The 20684-nt window shown below is 38.6% G+C and overlaps 2 protein-coding genes and 1 pseudogene across 2 annotated transcripts; 1 reads left to right on the top strand and 2 right to left on the bottom strand.

Moving 5' to 3' along the window:
* Window positions 1-7514: 7514 nt before the first annotated feature.
* LOC140932872 (uncharacterized) lies at window positions 7515-9940 on the bottom strand (annotated as a pseudogene).
* A 5786-nt stretch (window positions 9941-15726) lies between these two features.
* On the top strand, window positions 15727-16587 carry LOC140932871 (P2X purinoceptor 7-like). The gene is made up of 3 exons (XM_073382370.1): window positions 15727-16071; window positions 16180-16306; window positions 16416-16587. Exons 1-3 carry the CDS (start codon window positions 15843-15845, stop codon window positions 16585-16587), a joined length of 528 nt encoding a protein of 175 aa, XP_073238471.1. The 5' UTR covers window positions 15727-15842.
* An 877-nt stretch (window positions 16588-17464) lies between these two features.
* On the bottom strand, window positions 17465-20439 carry LOC140935063 (uncharacterized). The gene is made up of 2 exons (XM_073384598.1): window positions 19627-20439; window positions 17465-19421 (listed from the first exon to the last, which is right to left on the bottom strand). Exons 1-2 carry the CDS (start codon window positions 19966-19968, stop codon window positions 17496-17498), a joined length of 2268 nt encoding a protein of 755 aa, XP_073240699.1. The 5' UTR covers window positions 19969-20439; the 3' UTR covers window positions 17465-17495.
* Between the last annotated feature and the right edge of the window lie 245 nt (window positions 20440-20684).

Here is a 20684-nt window from a genome sequence, read left to right as displayed (position 1 = left end):
GCAGCACTTTCATCCTTCCAAGATCTTGCAAAGTTACTCAACTTAGAGGTGTCAAACGGCACGTCGGGTAACAGTTTTCTCAGCTTATCTGCAACTGTTGAGAAGTGTACATTGAATGCTTCAGTCATTTCTTCGTTATTTCCTAAATCTTTCTCTTTGATTCTTAGGTGATTAATCAGTTGTTGTTTATTGACACCGATGAGCGATTTGATGGTCTTCCAGATTCCCTTGGGGTCATACTTATTATTCTCGAAGGTAGTTTTACAGAACTCGGACTTAGTTTTTCTCAATAGAAAAACTGCTTTATTCCGAGCTCTTTTGTAACTTTCCCAGTCAGCAGGAGTTTTTGATCTTTTTGATATTTTTAGAAGCCTGTCCGCTCCCTTAGCTGCTTGATGACAGAACTATCTTACCAGGGCAATTTTTTGGCCTTTGCAACTCGTTTAACTCACCAAGGACAATGCGAATCCAGTGCCGAATTAAACAACAATTCCCACGAGGAGAGCATATCATCGATATCGTCAAAAACAAATACCGAGGCCCATGGGGTTCATTATGTGAAAAGAAATTATTCCCGGAAATGTGTAATTTTAGTGCTTAACCACTTGCTTTACATTCATAAATAAATAACAAATATATAAAAGACCTCAGCAGTTTTAAGCCCAACAAAACAAACAGGGGATATGTAAAATATTAGATGGTTTGCTGAAGAGTGGAGAGTTAACTGTATTCGTGACCCTTTTTTATTTGCATGCGAAAAATTATTAAATGAATAAATGCTAATTAAACAAAATGTGAAACAAAATAAAGTACATGATGAACAAATCATAGTGGCAAAATTACGACAATAAACTTTTAAGCGCTAAGAGTCAACTACCTTTTTGAATAAAAAGAACAGTTTCTTTGTCAACTGCTATGGAAATAAATTTGGCGATGTTTACTGTGTATAAATGACGGAGTATCAAATTTCTATGAAACAAATGCAAATTTTGAGATTTTTCCATTTTAGCGACGACTTCTAAACCGTGTAGAGGTATGCAGTGTTTTTTGCTGGGCAGCTACGAGAAATAAAATTTGCTATCAGACTCAGCAGGGTTTGAAACGCAAAATGTCCAGACTTTTTTTCAAGCTCTTTCCAGGAAAGGTCTTCGCTCTTTCAAAATACTCCCCCGTTACTTTACGCTATTCTCCCGCTACTGCAATTGTTAATGAAACCTCTGCATGATCTTTGATACATAAGCTGGATTGGTATTTAGTAGGCACGTTCATTGAGCAGTCCACATTCTGCAAGAAATTGTTATTATTGTCTTATAAAACACAAAAGTCATGTACACTGTAGATATTAAGCCCTATTGAACAAATCACTGATTTACACTATGCATACCACCAACTAATAAGGCATGTTACCAGTTGTTGTTTAAACAAGATTTATTAGTCAAGATTGGAAATTAATAATAAGAAGAACTCTAGATCAGCAACGTTGTGCAAAACCACAATTACAGCTTTCACAGAAACACTTGAATGTACACTTACTCTATGGCAGCAAACGAGATGATAAAATCCTCCAGTATGTCCTGGTACTTTGGAAAAACTATGGCAAGGAGTTAATCCAACAAGCGTGGAACTATAGAGTGCTTGAATATCAGCACTCAGTTTGGCTAATATATAGATTTAGCCAGGGCTAAAATCGAAGCTCCCGTTAAAAAATTCATAATTTAAACCAAACAATAAACTTGTAATCCACAGATCAGGGCACATTCATATGACTTTTGAAGCAAAGGCTAAGTGATTTTTAATAGAGAAAAATAATTTGACAGTCCAAGAGTGAATTACCCCGAAATATAATTTTATGAAACACACACGCCACGATAGTCCTTGGTGGCAGCCAATTTACGTGTTGTATTCCTCTGTCTAAAAGGGAGGCCAAAATAAAAGATCAGGCCGGATTTTTTGTGTTCAACAAGTTTACTTTACAAGTAAATCTTGGCGACGAATCTGGTGGCGTGTAAACCAGCCTTTTAAACATACTTTTTCTTATCACGTCTCAGGTAAATGCAATACTATGAGACCCTTTTTTTTTCCCTAGAGACCTCGGACAGAATTTTGTTCTTTTTTGCCCTATAGAAACCTATAATTCTGCAGTTTTTCACAATTTTGCAAGATAAATGGCACTCATTCAATATCCAGGATGATCAAAGCACGCGCTTCCTTTGCACAACAAATTATAGCATTGACCACATTATAAAACGTTTTCATGAAGAGAATTCCATAATGCCGGGACTTTTCAGTAAGAAAAATCTGGTCCTATGTGATATGCAGGGTAAAAAAATTCCCAAAACTACCTTTTCGGCCAGCCAAACGGGTTCTAACTTTTGACAGGCACCAAATTTGCAGTGCCGATTAATAGAGTTAACATTTACGCTTCAACATGATAGAGATTTATGTTTAGGTTTTATTTCCCTTTATTTATAAAACTGTTCATGATTTGTTATGTGTAATCTTCAAAAGGGAGCTATTTAGGCCCGGCGTTTTGAGTATTCCTGCATGTGATGTTTATGTTCGACTGGAAACAACCGGTGCAGGGATAAAAATTGCGAGAGGGACTTATAACAATCATTAAAATAAAAATAATTCGGTGTAACATGTAAAGAGACAATAAGTTTCATTCACGAATACAGGTATTGAGAGTAAAGTGTCTCTGCAAATCATGAGTCAGGTAAGCATGAGCATATTTATGTTTTAAGCCGGCTTCCCGGTGTTTGCTCTTTTTCAAGATGAACTCGAGGCAAGAAAATCGCTCAGAGCTTTCTGTTTACAGCCAAAATCATAACTAAATATTCTTGGGAACCTTCTCTTTAAATTTGCGGACAAAAAATGTCTAAAGGCTTTTTAAACTTGATACTATTGTAGCTTAGATCATTGCTCATGTATAAACTTAAGCCCTATAAACCATACGCTCCACTTCAGGAAACTGAAAAAAGAAATACACATCAAAGACAATAATTGCTCAGGCTTACCATTGGAGATGTTGCTTCCGAAGGTCATCAAGTGTTCCAGGATCGCTTGAGACTTTTCAACCCTCTTACCCCTCAGGCAAGGGCAAGTGAGTAAGCTTATTTTTGAAAACGATGTCATCCGAAATCTGATTTCCAATGACTTTGACAAGCAGTGCATTTGTCGACAAAAAGCGCAATAAACAAACCACAGAACAATCTTGATAGCAGCTGTATTTCATTTTGTATATAAGGTGGAAAAAGACAGTTTAAAACATCACAAGATGACACAAAACTCTGTCAGCTTCAGCTATCAGTAAGCAAGTTTCCAGACACTGCATAAATTTTCCGCATGAACTCACCTGTCAAATTTTGACCAATCAGAACATAAAAATTGGACGTAGAGCGCAATCAACGCGTGACAGTGAGAAAAGTCAAAACCGATTGCCTTCCCTGCATGTAAAAGCCGGTTGAATTTTCGTGTCCGAGGTCAGTTTGAAATCAAAATTTCAAAAGTGCTGCTCATGAACACGACTCCTTTCATATGCATTTTAAAAAAATCGATTTTGATCCTGCGATCATTTGAAAAGCAACAACTTTTTAAAAGTGCGGCTCATGAACACGACTTATTTTGTATACATTTTGAAAAAATTGAACTTGAGCCTGCGATCACTTGAAAAGTAGCAACTTGTAACTTCAAAAAAACACTCAAACTCAGTGGGTCGATACCTGAGCCCGCAATATGGTCAGTCGATACTGGGCAGCAGAAACACTATTTTGACAGCTGTCAATTAATCAAAACATGGGTGTATAATATCAGGCTGCAGGCTCCCATACTAGCTAGAAAGTATGGGATTAAACATTGGTATGCCTGTGGTGCGGACGGACGGAAGGTCGGGTGGTCAGTATACGGTCACCTGATTACCGAATTTTCTAGGATGGATAGATTTCCTAAGCTATGGGGCTTCGAATTGAGCCCATGACCAAATAAAATATATGCGGAAAACTTTAAAACCTATGTGATCTTAATGGATAGAAAAATGAGCCTGCGATACAGTCAGGTGATGATAGTCAGCGTATACTCTAGTTTGACAGCTGTCAATTAACCTTCATTAGAATGGTGAATATTCGAATTAACAGACTACGAGTGTGAGTAAGACATATCTATCCGGCTTGTAGTGGAAAATGCCAGATCGTGTACCTGAGCGAACCTCAGCCCACATTATTAGTTTTCTGATATTGGTCTGCACATGTCCCATTTTGACAGCTGTCAATTGACCTTAATTTGGCTTGCCAATATAACTTAAAACGACTGTCAGCCAACTGACAGCCCTGCCCAGCGTAGTTTCATTTTTATGTTGAATTGGTAAGTGTGACATATTATATCAGCTTATATGTAGGGGCAAAACGACTGGTCTTTCATCTGAGCGCGTGGGATGGTCATGTGATAATTGTCAGCGGATGACAGCTTTCAATCTAATCGTACTCATACGGATTGCTTACAAAACTGAAAGGCTAGTCAAGTTGTGCAAGATCTATTGTGACATTTGACATCGGCTTACATGAAGTGTGTGTACGGCAGGCGGGCGTACGCTACATCATGACCAAATATTCTCGGATGGATAGTTTACCAAATTTTGTTACCCATGGTGCTCCGCTGCACGCTTCGCGCGTGGGAGCTCCTTTATCATACAAATCATGAGTAATAACAGTGGCTGTTATTATTAGCTGGTAATTAACATATATTACGACTTTAAATACTAGTTTGTCACAGGGATCGGATTTAAATTCTTTAGGAAATATAACAAAGTGCAACTGAGTCAAAATTAACCGACTGGGCCGGGTTGTTCAAAGCTGGGTTAAGATAACCCAGTGTTAGTGCAAATTTTGAATTCAGATATGAGAGCTTCAAAAGCCAAATCAGTTGAATTCTCTTTGCCTACAATTTGATGATTGGATATGCTAAAAAGTAGATAACAATTATTCACCGAAGTGGAGGTGGCTAGTCGTGGATATTTACCTCACTGCGAAGCAGTGAGGTAAATATCCACGACTAGCCACCAACACTGAGGTGAATAATTGTTTTAGTATATACTAAAACAGTGAGATAATTGAGCACAAAAATGACGATTTTTAACTCAAATACTGTTGCCAACGATTACAATTTTGGCGCGTAATGACCGGGCAGCTGCAGCCGTCGCTTTTTCTTGCCGACAATTAAAACTTTTGAAGGCATTTGTTTAGCTCTTGCGGGGAAATTTCTTCAAAAGGAGTTGTGAATTCTTTTTGTATTTAAAATCATCCTGTAAAAAAAGATTATTAAATTTAGTTTTAACCTTATTTATGAACAACTCAACTAAATAAAGTATAAAAAGCAAGACTTAAACTTAATTTGCATTTGTAAACAACAAACTTTTTCACCGGTTTTATCGATAAATTCGTGTCAAAAAGACAAAGCTTTACCTGTTAAAACTTCCAATCCGATTTTCGTCACCTTTTTTGTGTATTTCGGAAACAGCTTGCTTGATTAGTTGTGAAATTTCTTTGTTTGTTTACGGCAGCAAACCGGGAAGGCATTTTGCTCGCAACTTACGCGAGTTTGACGTCGCTCGCTCGGAGGAACTGGAGGTAAATCAGTGAATAGTGCAGGATATTCACTGATTGAGTAGCCAATCAGAGTGCTTTTGATAAAAAGAAAAAGAAACCCGGGTTAAAATTTAACCCCAGGTTAGTGCTAACCCGCGTTCAAACAACTGGGCCCTGATGTTTCCAAGTTATTTTTTGTCACTCAGAGCCCTATCATCCGATGCATTGTGTAATTGGTCAATATAAGATTTAAGAGGAATTTAAAAAAGGTCAGTAAAAGGAACGTGTATAAATCCACAAATCTGATGTGGACATCGGGAGTCTAACATACTGTAACTATAGGCTGTTAAACTAAATATATTTGAGAAGCTGACACTTAGGAGATGATTGCTTGGGGAAAAAAAAACAAAACAATTCAAAAATAATCTGTGTAGCCCTATTAGAAAATAAGAGGAAGAAGTTCTGAGGTGAAATCAGTATTTCCTTTGTTTGATGTAGTATTACTTTGTTTCCTAACCCTAATTATTCATTGGAGACAGAGAAATACTGACTGAACCTGTGAATGGATTGAACCTACAACACATCCACCACAAGCACCACACTTGGAAATTGTTGCTTGAAATTGGGCCAACTTTCAATTTGGCCGCGCATAACCTGGGGTTAAGTTTAACTAAATCCAAGATGGCGGAACCCACCGAAGAGGAACTGATATATTCAATCAAACAGGCTCTTAGGCATAAGAAGTCAGAATTCCAGCGAAGAATTGTGAATGCGCATAAACTAAGAGATCTAGACATCACATTCAACCGACTAAACCAGATTTCTGAGTTAGTTGTGAAAGGAAACTCTGGAGGGATTCGAGAGCAACCTAAACATAACCTTGGTGAACTATACCCAATGCTAGAGCATTGTATGATCCAGGCGAAATCTGCCATTGATCACCCGCTGTCTCCAAGGATGAGTAAATTGCACCCATGGATGGTCGTTTCGATCTCCCCATTGCACGAGAGGTTTTTAACCTTTTACGAAAAGAGATTCTTGGCAGAACAAGGTATGGTGTGGAAGTTGAAGAGAAGCCAGGGTCTGTTAAAATTACTTTTTTCAGTCTGAGAAGGCTATGTCATTTATTTGACCAATTTGAAGACTGGTGAATTTATCAAGCAGCTAGGCGAAGGAAAGGGACAAACCAAGCTCATTGTCAGTGAAGACAAAAAAGGAGTGATGACCTACAATGAAAAAGCAGAGTGTCTGCAAGCAAAATTCCACTATGGCTACTGGAATTCGATTGGCATTAGGCAACACTGAACACAGAAAGTTACTGGTTTATTTCGACTATCGAAATGGCTTAACTGTTGTTACATGGAAATGGTGTTGGCCCTTCAAACACAGAGTTTGAAAAAAATGGCTGATTGTGTCAGGCTGACTCAAGTTTTAGACACCATGTTAGTGGAACCATATCAAATATTCAGTATTATTCAATCAAATAATTAATACTTTAAACTTATGTTTTGCCTCCATATGATTATAAGTTCATCAAACTTAAATTAGGCAAACCATTATTGAAAACACTGAAACTGTACTCTATGGTTATGAGCAATATGTAAACAGAGAAACTTGGGTTACAATATTTACAGTTACAGTTAATAAAGTGATATTTTTCTCAACTCTAATAGCATGATTTGTACGTGATATTTGGCATAAACACCTCTCAAGATGTTTCAACATTGTCTCGAATTTCACTCGCCTAACGGCTCGTGAAATTACGTATAACAATTTTGAAACATCACTCGTGGTATTTATGCCAAATATCACTACAAATCATGCTATAACCTATACAAATTCTTAAGCAGCTGAGGTTCAACTTAATCCTCAGAACACTGAGTGCATTTTGAAGCATTCTAAGTTTCATATGTCTTGTATATGTCTTGACTTAACTCATGACATATGCTTTAGGCACTCCTTGGTGGGCTTTCCCTCCTTAACTGACCTTGTCACTTCAGCCATGAATGGGTGACCACAACAGTAGCACTTTTCGTTGCATTCAGGCTTAGCAAAACCACAATAACAGTGATGTAGTGGATCTTTTGTCACACGACTGGGAATGAGGCTGTCCTTTGCCTGGTGATAGGTCAACAGGGAGGGTTGATGAATAGGCAGCCAAAGTTTACTGATGTAGTCATGTCGGAACACTTGGGGCCAGCGTTCTTTGAAAAGACTGTTTTTCACGTAACTAGCAATCTGGACATGCTTTGCCTCCCTTCCCTGCATTGTGTTTACACCAAGACCACTTCCATATTTGTCAAACAACCACTGCGTATGAACTGGAGCAAGATGCCCAATACTCCAGACTGTGCCTGAAACTTTTCCACTGAAAAGGACTACTGCTTTGAAGTAATCATGACTTATTTCTTGCAACTCTTGGACAGCTGGAGGGGTGATATCATACATAGAGAACCTTGAAGCACAGTCACTCAACTTAATTGCTATAAAGACATTGTAGATCAGCTTCATGAGTAATGTAGGGTTCTCTGAATTCCCCTTGATTGCATCTACCAGGAACATGAAACCATGCAGAACAAGTCTAGAGTCTTTGCCAGTGAGTCTGTAGGAAAAGTCCTTGTCTTTGGACCTGTCTTCTAAAATCCACTTTTCTAGTTGTTTCTTTAGGCGCCCAGCTTTCACATCAGACTCTAAAGCTTTTAAGTACCTGGAAATTGCACTTGACGGGGGTAGATCTGACAAGCTGCTGATTTTGTCTGGGAGGTTACTCGATGAAATTGCCAAGTCCAAAAGCATTGAATGCAGATGTTGCACTCCATTATTTTTTAAATGGAGGGGCTCCACAACTTCTTTATCACAAAGATTACCAATTAAAGGGTCAAATTCTTTCCTAGAATTCTTGTTTGCAATGAATCGTGTTATCCTGGTTCTCTGTGTGGACTTTGCAAGGTTGGAGGGAAGGTTGTCTTTAAACTTTAAAACCTACTTGGCAATGTTCAGTCTTTGTTTGTATGGTCATGGTTTCCATTTGCAATCTGGAGTTGTGCGAAATTTACCTTTTAATGACATGCAGTCTTCCTTTGATACATTTGCAAAGCTTGAAAAACAAGTGGCAGCATTGTTAATTTCTCCATTAATGATAGAGAGGAATTTCATGTGAGATGGAACCAGTTCAAATGAAAAAGTTACTTGCATCCCCAAAACTGTGTAGGTATTATTTTCAATTTCTTCAATTTTGGAAGACAACTGCTTTGTAAATAATCTCACAGCAGGATGATCTTCCTTACAATTGGCACCAAACAACAAGAAATTATCATTTGGGCTAGCAACTTTTGCTCCCACATTAATAAAGCTAACCAACCAAGACATGGACTCATCCCATTTACCAAAGGCGGCACCGTCACCACCTATTGCTACTTTGAAAGCACCCTTCTTACCAAACCAAGACAGTCTTTCATCGTCTTTTCTTATGGGATCTGTTTCCAGATAGAATTTGCTCAGGATGAGAAGCATTTTTTCTAAGTCTCTGTACACACCAGCAACCTTCTGTTCTGGGGGTAAGGTTGCACACAAGGTTTCTCTTACAGAAATAAGTTCTCCAATATCAATTTCTGCAATTTTGTGAATTAAATCCTTGTAAGCAAGTGGTCTTGGAATAGGGATTCCAAAGCCAAATGTAATTCTTTGCTTGAAGGGGTTTCCTTTCTTGGTGGTCTTCTCAGTGTGCTTCATAACAAGGGCAGACCTCCCTTGCTTATATTTCACTTTTCCTATTATCCCTCCTGCATAGAGCAGGGAAAGTGAGCAGATAAAATTTTCATTGCTTTTTCATAACGTTCTGTCTCTGCCTTTATTTTCACCAGAGCTGCTTTTTTCATTTTTTTGGATGAGCAGAAATATTTTGTAATATCAGTTATTTTGCCATACTTCAAAACAGTAGATATCATACCATCAAGAGCAGGACCTCTGTTCTTTACTGTACCACCATTGATCTCTGCAGCAGCCTGTAAGGTTTCCAACTGCCTTCTCTGGGCACTTCATCTAGGCACGTTCAGTTTACCTTCATTAGAAAGTTCAGAGGGATCCTTTTTTCGTCTGGTGGTGGTATTTTTTGAAATTTCAAAGGCGCTTAAATGGGGTTGAGCCTGGAGCGTTGTGTCAAGAGAGTTGATACATTCTTGTACCTTATCACTCTTCTCTTGGAGCCTCCGGATTTTCTTTTTTAATGAACGCAATTCCTTACTTTTTGATAAACATTCATCACGGAGGATAGCTTTCTGTTTTGGTAATTCACCAAGTGGAAATCGACGTTTCTGTGAGCAAGTAGTTTTCCTCCGCGGGGATTTTTTCTTGCTGCCCATGTATTTCCAATTCCAAGGATAGACTGTTTGACAATTGACCTTCAACAGTGAAAAATACTCAATTTTAGAAACAAAATTTCAAACAGATACGCTTCAATTTGTGAAAGATTCACTCACAAAAGCAAAAGATACGCACCTTTTCTAGGGAACTATGGTTTTATTTTTTGAGAAACCGCTGCAAAAAAAACTGACATAATTTTTCATAAGAAGCTGTCGAGACACAGGATTTGCTGTCAGGGAACTTGTCAGGAGTACCTTCTTTGCTGGGATTAATAAAGTGTCAAAATATTCTTTTCCAAGTCAAACAGGGAACCAAATGAAAGCTTAGTGTTCGAGGATTTCGGATTTGGTGCCTATTCATTGTTTTCTAGTTACCAGTCTACCTCAAAAAGGGAAATCGTGACCGATTTCTGCTCGTCGCGCGGAAAAAGCAAAATGAACGAGCAAAAATTTTAAACAAGAGGACTGGTGAGAATGAACAGTAAAGTTCCCTAAACTCCAAAACGTATAAACCATAATCGTGACAAGCAAGTTGTCACCAGGGTCTTAACAATAATTTAAAAGTATTCCTAGGAAATTCCCTGTGAAACCAAAACTGACTTGTGCATTGATTTTATAAGATGTACATAAGGACGAGTTCTAGGTAACATAACCCTGCCAGTCACCTGTTCTTCATGTTCTGTAAGTAAACACTTTTTTTTAGATGTTCAGTGTTGGTTACAACAGACCCACGAAGAACAGGGGCGATCACAGGTGGCAGCTCGGGATCCTCTCTGTGGACATTGAGGTCTTTCTGTGCTGTGGTGTAGGTTACTTTCTCAACAAAATGCATCTTTAGTTTGCAGAGAAATTCCTCAAGAGAGATCACTTCATTTGTGGTAGCTCCATCACTGGGGTAGACAATCTAAATACAAAGATGGAAATAACAAAGTTCCTGGATGTGATAATTTATGAAGTTCCATTGACATGCTGATTTCCTATGAGTCGTATCTGCAACCAATGATTTCGACAAGACAAGAAAGAGTGCACAGCCATCAAATTGACTTCTTTGGTACAAAACAGGCTATCACTGATTTCATGGTTAAAATTAAGAACTGTAAGTTTTCCCATCTGACCAAAAAAAGTATAAAATACCCCAGACCAAAAAAATGCATCCCTTTTGCAACAAAAAGCCCTTGTACACTTATAGAAGCTGGTGACATTTCATGACTGCACCTTTATGTGGTAAAAACCAGGCGAATTGTGGACCTGGTGAGGGGGGGCTTATACTACGTAAGTTTTACCTGTTACCTTTTAGGCATCGTGATGACCAACAGGGATAACCAAAGCCTTCAACAACTCCTTCGTTTCAGAATAAGATGGGTAGGAAGCAATTTTTTCGGCAGTAAGAGAGAATCTTCCACTAACATCCACACAATCAGAGATGAGTGTAATGTGCAAACATGCAAACTCTGCAGGCCAGTCACTTGAAATGACATGGCGCGAAGATTTTGGCATTCTGGGTGAAGGCAAATCCAGAAATCCCCTTCTTTTAACACAAAACAATGATCGTCTCTGGAACTTGTTGTTACAGAGCACAAATCTTGGTGTATATGTCCTGCTCAAGGGCATGACAACTTCGGAACCTTCACAGGTACTGAACCACCCAACTCACATCCACACTTGCTGAAACCTGCTGAAATTTTTGAAACCACTGTCTTCAGACTACAGGCAAAAAAAATAAAAACAAACGTGACTTTTAGCCATTTCTGCTTTCGGAAATTTTTAAATCATTTTCTGAAAGGAGTTTCCTTAGAGTCTAATGTTAGCTGAATAATTGCTTTCAGAAAATTCAGAAGCCAGTCGTGCAACAATGAAAACTCCATTTTTTTCCAATATTCCAAAGGTGGGTAGGTTAACAAAAAGGCATAATATGGATAATAATTTTACGCATACCCAATGAAGACTTTTACTAACATCTTAGGATTGAATTCATTTTATCAGTGGGTCAGAGTTGCCATGCATCGTTAGAATCATTCCCCTTTAGCATATACTCCTCCAGATTTTGCGATGTGGTTAATAAGGCTTCTTCATCAGAGTCAAGAATAACACAGTTTTTCCCCCAGTTAAAACTTACTTCCACTACTGATCCTAAATTTGTTGGGGAAAAAAGGATATATTTCAAATTAAAAAAATGGAAGAACAAAAAAATGCACATAGATCTTAGCAACAGCTGTGTGACCACTTTCAGTGGCATGCGTGTGTATTGGCTGATAAAGTCTTTAAACTAATCCATGTAGCTAATAGTATGCACCACTTAAATAAAGCCTTCTTTTGTTGATATTTTTATTGTATTTGTAACTGAATTTTGCATTTTCAATATATTTGAATACGTCCATTCAGGAAATTCTTCCATATTTAAACTGGAAAAAATTTGTCTCCTTGTTTATCACATCCTAATTTTAAAAAGTCAGCCAGAGTTATTATTGTGTCTTGCTTTTAAAACGAGGTTGATTTCACTGATTTTTGTAATTGTTTTGCTCTCTTGTCTCAGATAAGAGCGATAATACTAGGAGTTTCAATTTGAAAGTAAGTGCGGGCATCAAAGCTGGAAGGTAATATGGAGGATACGGCTTGAACGATAAATAAAGTGAAGAAAATGAAAATGACCCGCGAGAATGAGGGTTGGTAATAGCCTTTATATGAAAAATTTGTTATTTCCATGTATTTGTGATCAATAAAAGAGGAAAGCCGTTTGAGTAACTTTTCAGAGTGCAAACAGATGATTTTTTGAGGCCTGAGGTTTTAGTAGTTGCTTGTTTACATTTTTTAGATTTCTTTAGTTGCCCACAGAAATAATTTCATCGATGCCACGAATGGTTAAGTAATGAATCCTGAGGAATGCCAGATATTTTTATGTTTTGGCTGCTCTACTATGTCAATCTTGCCAATTCACAAATGGAGGTGCGAAGATATTGATGCATAGATAACAGGTTTAATGGGGTATTAGAGAAGGTTTCTTTTGACTTAAAGTGTAAATAGTAGCCTTTGCCTGGCATTGTGATAGTCTAATAATTTTACAGTTGATAAACAAATTAAATTCATATGGTTTCAAGCTTTTCTTTCTCCTCAACGGACAAATGTGACTTGTGGTCAAATTATCAGCTAAATTAGATATTTACCTCAATAAACAAAGACTTTGACACAACGATCAAATTTCATGCCTCAATGCAGGGGTTTCAAAACAAGCTGGCAACCGCCAGAGTTCTGCCGGCTACTTGACTGTATGTCACCAGCTACACTGGTCTTAACAATCAGCTCAAAAGAAACAATCTCGGCGTTGCTTCTTATCCATAAATCTTTAAGACTGCAGTGTAACTTCAGATTCAATTTTGCAGCAATAGTACATATGCTATAGGATGTAAGCTTTGTTCAAAAGATAGTACAAATTATCTGCTGTATCCTGTGCTGTTCTCATTGATGTGTGTTGTTGCCATCTAAGTGGCCGGCCAACCTCATTTGTGCATTCAGTGACTTTGGTTGCTTCTTCTTCTTTTGGTCGCTTCCAGCTGACAGCATGGCAGAGAAACGAAAACATCAAAACTGTAAACACACTTTTTTCATCTGGGTTCAAAAGGTCACAGTCCTCAGGTCGGCGCAGAAATTTGGCCAATACACATTAGTAATCATTTAGCAAGTTGTCAGACTTTTGTTATTGATCATTCGAGTTTAGTGAGTTTGTAGTGACGGGAACGAGCTATCAAATGTAAGAACTTTTATCATTTTGCTATCAGGAGAGGGCTTAACCTCTTCCCACTACAAAAAAGTAGAATCCTAAATTAAGTGAATTACTCACACTCAAAGACATTTTGCTCTGGGAGAAGTGATTTTGTATCTCATTTAGGTGGATTAACATTAAAACTGGATTTTACTTCTTGGATAAAACTTTTTACTCTTTAAATAGGAGGAGCACTCTTAACAAAGAACTGGATCCTCATTTTAGTATTCCAACACTAACTTCCGAGAAAGTGAAACACTTAATCAAGAGCCTTGCCTCTGGTGAGTTAATGGTTTTCTTAGATTTAGTGTTTACATTTCTTAAATGAACATTGCCACTCTCAAAAATGGAAAACACTCTTATTACGGAAGAAGTTCTTCATTTGAGTATTTGAAGCGTTAGCGTAGAGGAACCAGCAGTGATTCACTTGAAAATTTGTCCAAGTATTCAGATGAAGATCAGCGGAACAATTCAGAGCTAGAGCTTGCACGGTTTTCTACGTATGTAAAATTAAAAATGTCAAAACTTAGAAACACCGGAGGAAAATTGCAACAAAAGACTAAGATTCTAAGGGTTAAATCTTGTTATTATTGTGATACGTTTTTGTATTTAGCATACATTATGAAATGGCACAAAAAGACAATCAACTCTCTTTCATTAGGGAGAATCCGGTCAGGATACATACACCTAACGAACATTAACTCCAGGTCACCAGAGCTTACTGCAAGACGATTTGAGTAAGGACAGGTGTTAACTGCATGTGGATCATCAATAATTCGTTGGACGTTATCCATGCACTGGAGGAAAAACAGCTTTTCCTAAATCATGTGAGTACTTGGGACTTTTCGACTCTTTTTACTAGCCTTTCACACGCCCAACTTAAAAAGCCACTCCATGATCTTTTGAAAAAAATTTTTAATACTAAAGGAAAGAGCTTCATTGTTACCAATAATTTTTGCACCTTCTGGACGAATGATAGGACACCAGCTAGGTACACGTACTTCTCCTGTAGAGAGCTTTGTCTCGCTATTGACTTTCTTATCGACAACATCTACGTTCGTTTTGGAAGCTCTGTTTTCCGGCAGGTTATTGGTATACCAATGGGCACCAACAGTGCACCTTTATTGGCTGATCTCTTCCTTTATATCTTAGAGTACGATTTCATGGTCAAAACAATGAAACAGGATATTACAAAAGCCATCCAGTTCAGCAACACCTTTTGGTACATGGACGATTTATTCAGTGTTAACAATGTGGACTTTGGAAATTACATCAGCGCAATTTACCCGTCGGAATTGGAACTTAAAGACACTTCCACATCATCTACTGAAGTGTGTCATCTCGACACTGATATCAAGGCTGGTGACAACACACCTTTCCATATCAGCATCTACGATAAGAGAGAGGACTTTGCATTTCGGATTGTCAACTTTCCTCATATGGACAGCAACATTCCCGCCAATCCAGCTTACGGTGTTTTTCTATCTCAGCTGGTGAGATATGCTAGAATTTGCACGTCCAAAGTTGACTTCATCAATAGACTCCGTGGACTTTCATTACGTCTCAGACAGCAAGGCTTTGATACCAATTTACTTCAGAAATCATTTAATAAATTCTTCAGTCGCTATGGTCTTATCGTCGAGAAGTATGGTGCAGCCCTGTGGGGGATGAGATTAGCAATCCAGGCTTGAGTTGCACCGTCGTATCCTTACATCACTTATTTATTGCTTAGTGTTGTATTTCAGTTGTATCCTGGTAGGTGTGCGCGACAATTTTATTTTAAGCACGAGCACTATTTGTTTATTTATTTAATTGACGTGTACCTTTAGTTCGTTTATTAAAGGAGAACTGAAGTAAAAAATCCGTCCATTTTTGTATTGTTTTTTAGGTGGCTGTAGGTGTAAAAAATTGAGTTTTGCTCTTTCTTCTGGTTCGTTTATTATTTTTTGCTCAAAAAATCGGTTTGAAGTCTTGGTTTTCGCGCCTTTTGGGCCCGATCATCGTGGACTCATCTTAACTGTCAGCGGCATGTTATGACGTAAGGTATGGGGAAGGCTCGCAATCGCACAGTAGCGCGTACTTATAGCATCAACCTTTGGATCTCCTCGCAGCATCTGTTTCAGTAAAAAATATCGATTTAACGTAATGAGCGGAGTTCAACCATTTCAGTTTGAACCCACGTATCCTCCTGGCCAAGAACTAATTGATCTGGTGGAAGAAAGTGAGTCAGGTGATACAAATCAACGAGATGCGAGAGGAAGAATCGGCAGCACCGAATGGTGCTCTTGTGAAGAATGCGTGGCAATGGCAACGGAGGAAGAGTGTTTTTGTTGCCAAGAACTGGCGGAACTGAATCAAAAGTTAGATGAATCAGGTTTGTTTTTGTTTTAGGTTGCTTCTTTTCCCTCGATGTATACACTAAGAATACTGCGAAGGACATCGCGGTCAAAAGGATTATTTATTATTTGTTTTTGTCTGGTAGGAGTTGGATGTATTACGGAGCACGCCAAATTCAGGATTATTAGCCTTGATACTGACGTGTTAAATACTGCCCTAGTGGCAATTCACAACATACGCTGTAATCCCTTGCCGGATCTCATTGAGAACAGGTGAGTTGTTGCTTTTTTTTTTTTTTTTGGCCCGAAGGATCGTACCACCAAGCATGTACTCTGTAAATATTTTCTATTTATGCTTATTTTGCTTTTTCTATTTTCCTAGAACTTGGCGCTTAGCAGCTTATCGCCAGTTTACATGGTGGGCACATGGCGCCTTAGGAAAAAAAAATCGGCGAGTGATTCCAGCGTGTGTTGTGAAAGCCATTCGACACGAGTTTCCTGATGAAACTGGACAATATGCCGGGTTCAAGGAAGGAGAACTCGAGCTAAGTTAGTTTCAAGGTAAACAATCCTGGTCTTGGCGTGTAAACATTGTTTTACCTTATGACAACCGGGCATAAAAATCCTTGCAGATCGTTTCATCCTTCGCAAATGCATGTACATTGTCTAACTAAAAAAATAAAAATTAAGCTTATCTGTATAAAAATTGTTATGTTTTACTTCAATCCATTTTGTTGCATCTCCTTTTAAATTTAAAGTAATTGGTTATTGAATAATTAGAAGGTTGCAAAATAGTAATTGAAATATTTCAGCGAGTTTTAATAATTTTCAGTATTTTTCGAAAATAAAATCTTGACCGGACAATCAACAGCATTTTGTTACTATAAGTGAAATCCTGTAGGTTGCAAAGCAGTTATGGAAAATGTTTCGGTCGTAGTAATACAGTAATATTCAGTATTTAAATTCAATTTTGTATGAGCAATCAGCCGCATTTTTTATCAGTGAAAAAAAAAAAAAATGATTAAAGCATGACTTGTGTCGGACATCTGCGAAATTTGTCTCCTCTTTGATGTAATCTTGACATGTAAATATTTATCTTAACTCTTATTCTCCCTAGAGTCAATGTATTTTTAAATCACGAACGTAACTCTGTGCATGAAATTCTGTGAGGTGACCATTCAAGTGAAATTTCTTCGGGTAGAACTGAGGTGCCATTCAAGTGAAATTTCTTCAGGTACATCTCTTTACTGGTGAAAATAAGTCCTATTTTGTGAATTGACATATTAGACTGAGTTTGAAGAATTTTGGACTAGAGTTTGGCCACTCCCAAGAGAGTAAGGATTAAGATTGATAGAAAAACCAAATAATATGATTGAATTCAATCAAAACACTTAAAGCTAACCTATATTATACATACATTGCACTTTTTGGTATTACAACAATAAAATATGTATTTGTGTGTTTATATAGAATCATGAAATCTTGATGTGTGCTTTGCAATGACATCTGCTTTGGCAGGCCGAGGTTTTGTAGCAATGTTACGTGGGATGTGAGGTGCTGTGAGTGTTGCGCTCCGATCAGCAGCATCTTGCAACTTCCTTGCCACTATTGAATCAAGCATGGGTTTTAAGTGTTCTCTTGTTGTCTTCTCCATGATAGGTTTTGCAACCCATTCCTTCGTTTGCTTTGGGAACACAACCTTGTACCTCAGTTCCCCCTCATTCTCGCCCCTTGAAACAGTAGCTTGCTGCCTCCCAGTGTTAGCGTTGTGATCGAGGGCTGCTAACTGTGTGCGAGCAACCATGCCCTTGTATGAGAAGTGCTGCCGCTTGGAAAGGTACTTCAGTTGTACACTGTGGTACACTTCCAGTGTTCCAGTGTGGCAGTTTAGTGTTAATTGCTCGATGTCCTTAAGGAGGGTCTTGTCAAAAACAACCTCCTTAGGAGCCTCGTGTGCAGGGGAACCAGGACGAAGCCACCGCTTTGTCCTTGCCTCCTCTCTAGGGATGGGTGGGTGGGGACATTCATGATACAAGTCAGCACTGTCCCATGAGTGGATGTTGGCTGAGTGGTGGACAATGGAGATCCACTTCTCACGTAAGAGATTCTTATCCCCCTCGCAAGTGTCTGCACACCACCAAAGATGGTTAGAGACTGACTTGATCCAGGGGAAAAGTTCACTACATTCTTTCCTCTTGGCCTTTTCTGTGAGTTTTTTAGTGATACTTTTTGCTACATGCCAAACATCGAACTGGTGTTGTACATGAGGAAAATTCTTTTTCATATCAGACCGTATACTGACATGGCGATCTGTGGCGACTACTTTTATGTTGGCTCCTCTGTCATGAATATACTCCATACATCTTTTAAACCCCTCCCTTTCCATTGCATTGCTGCTGGTCACCTCACTAACCTGAACAATTTGAAAGTCAATTATCTTGTCACTGAATTGATCGATCATGGTGTATGTCCCATATTTAGCACTGTGTCCGGGACTGTCACATCGACCATCTCCAGACAGCCACAGGTCTTCAATTTCAAGGTCACTGAAAACAGAATTTCGCTCCGCCTGCCAAGCTTCATTAATTACAGGAAATAAGTACATATTTTGAATGTTGTAAAATGTCTTTTCACTAAAAATTTTCCAGTTCAAAATTTCAGATAAAGATGCTATTTTTGTGTACGTTGCTCCACTTAGTAAAATTGCTGAAGCCAGTAACAAGTTTCCAGCAGCCATCCCTTTGAGCATGGGTTGACTCTTCCAAAATTTTTTGTGCCCATTTTTACATTTCAGGGTTACACATAGTTGACTTCCCCGAGTGGACGTTTCTCTTTTGCTTACTACTGCCCCACATGTAGGGCATCGATGCAAAAGTTCATCCAATTGTTCCATAAATACTAGGAATTTGAAGTCATTTTGGGGAGTTTGAGGTTTCAACTTTGATGGTACTGCCATTGAAACTTCTTCCTCCTCATCCTCATCACTTTCCTCACTTTTAGAGGGGATATAAGATGGGTCTTTATGAGGGGATACATTTTCAATACTCTCATTTTCACTGCCTGGTTCTTCTTCAGTGTTAAAGAACCAGGCTTCCCCATCAAAAAGTCCTGGTTCTGTCTGAGTGTACTGGTCACGAAGACGAAAGAAGTCAGGTGTTTGGGTCCCTACTGATTTCAGCATAAGACTCTCTCCTCGAGTGTTAACTTGACATCCAAAATCATGCGTCTCTATAGGCGAGCTAGTAGGAACCGATGCGATCTTCACATTCTCAGGTTCCTCAAGAACTTGTTCACTGGGGCTGGCTGTTTGGTCACATGCACTTGAAGTACTAGGTTCTCCAACAGCAACAGGTAGGGCAGGGTGAGAGGATGTCACAGAGCTAATGAACTGCAATAGAAGGAATTAGCCTCTATCACCAACCCAGATTTAGAAAATGATTAATATTCCAATGAGAAAATACAGCAAAGGGCCTTTTCATTATTGCAGGTTTTAACATTGCGTGACCGCGTTTATGAACATCCGTGGATAATAGTCTACCATAAGATCAGCACGCAAACTCTTTTTTTTTTTAATACGAATTGACAATCCTTACCTGTTGTTTAGATCTCTCCTGGAGGCGCCTCTCAGATGATAGTCTCGGCTTCTTTTTCGGACGGTGATCGAAAATTGTTGGCACTGCATCTGGCTTCAAATGATGTTGGGTAGATTTAAGTCCAAGAAGTTCAGCTTTTAGGTCACGCTCGTAGCATTCAGGTTCGAAGTGAAGCGAACATACCCTGGAATCTTTTGTAACAACAAGATCTAGCCGGGATAATTTCGCCAGCCACTCTTTCAAGAGCTTATCATCAGTGGGAAATCTGTGGTAGCTTACCCCTTGCTTTCTACCAACATATCGAGAATCATTATTGCAACCCACAGCGCTACAGTAGACCATGATGAAAGATTTATAATATCCCGATAACAGTACTAACTACGAAAGACAACGAACACAACGATAGAAAGTAAACCTTGTGCTACGAATAGCTTTATTTATACGGTTCGCCTTGTGCAATACCGGAAAATTTCTCCTCGTAACTCTCAAAAATTACGAAAGGTTGGACTCACTTATCGCCAACTTGCGCCATGTTCAAACAAACGTGCTTTGTAGAATAGTGCCCCGTCATCGTGCCCTTTGAGCTTATCGAGAATAACACAGAACACCGTCGAAACGATCCAGTTTCATACTAAATAACCTCATTAAAACATTAAATTATGGCAACTTCTGCCGGTGCGTGTACAAATAATAAATAAATGCCACCAGCGGGAAAGTTTGAAACCTGTACAGCTTGTAATAAAGGGAACACTTTAATTGACCAAAATCAATAAAGAAGAGAATGTTTAATTACAAAATAAATCGACGCTTACAAGTTGCTGCAAGCAATTAAAATCCTTGATGTACAAATTTCATATTTTTACTTTGTTAATATTTCTGCTACACGTACGTCTTTCAAACAGATGTACAGTAAACCTAAGTTACCTAGCGGTTCTTGTTTACAGTGTCGCGCCAACGTCGAATCATCCACACTTTTATCCCGAGGAGATCTCCGAATTTAAAGATTAAGCCTATACAGTAAAGAGTGTGGCAAACTGTTAGAATATGCTATCATTGGC

The sequence above is a fragment of the Porites lutea genome, chromosome 4 (assembly GCF_958299795.1).
Source record: "Porites lutea chromosome 4, jaPorLute2.1, whole genome shotgun sequence".
Lineage (NCBI taxonomy): Eukaryota > Metazoa > Cnidaria > Anthozoa > Scleractinia > Poritidae > Porites > Porites lutea.
Note: the sequence above shows the minus strand (reverse complement) of the source record. Positions and strands in the feature narration are given on the sequence as shown.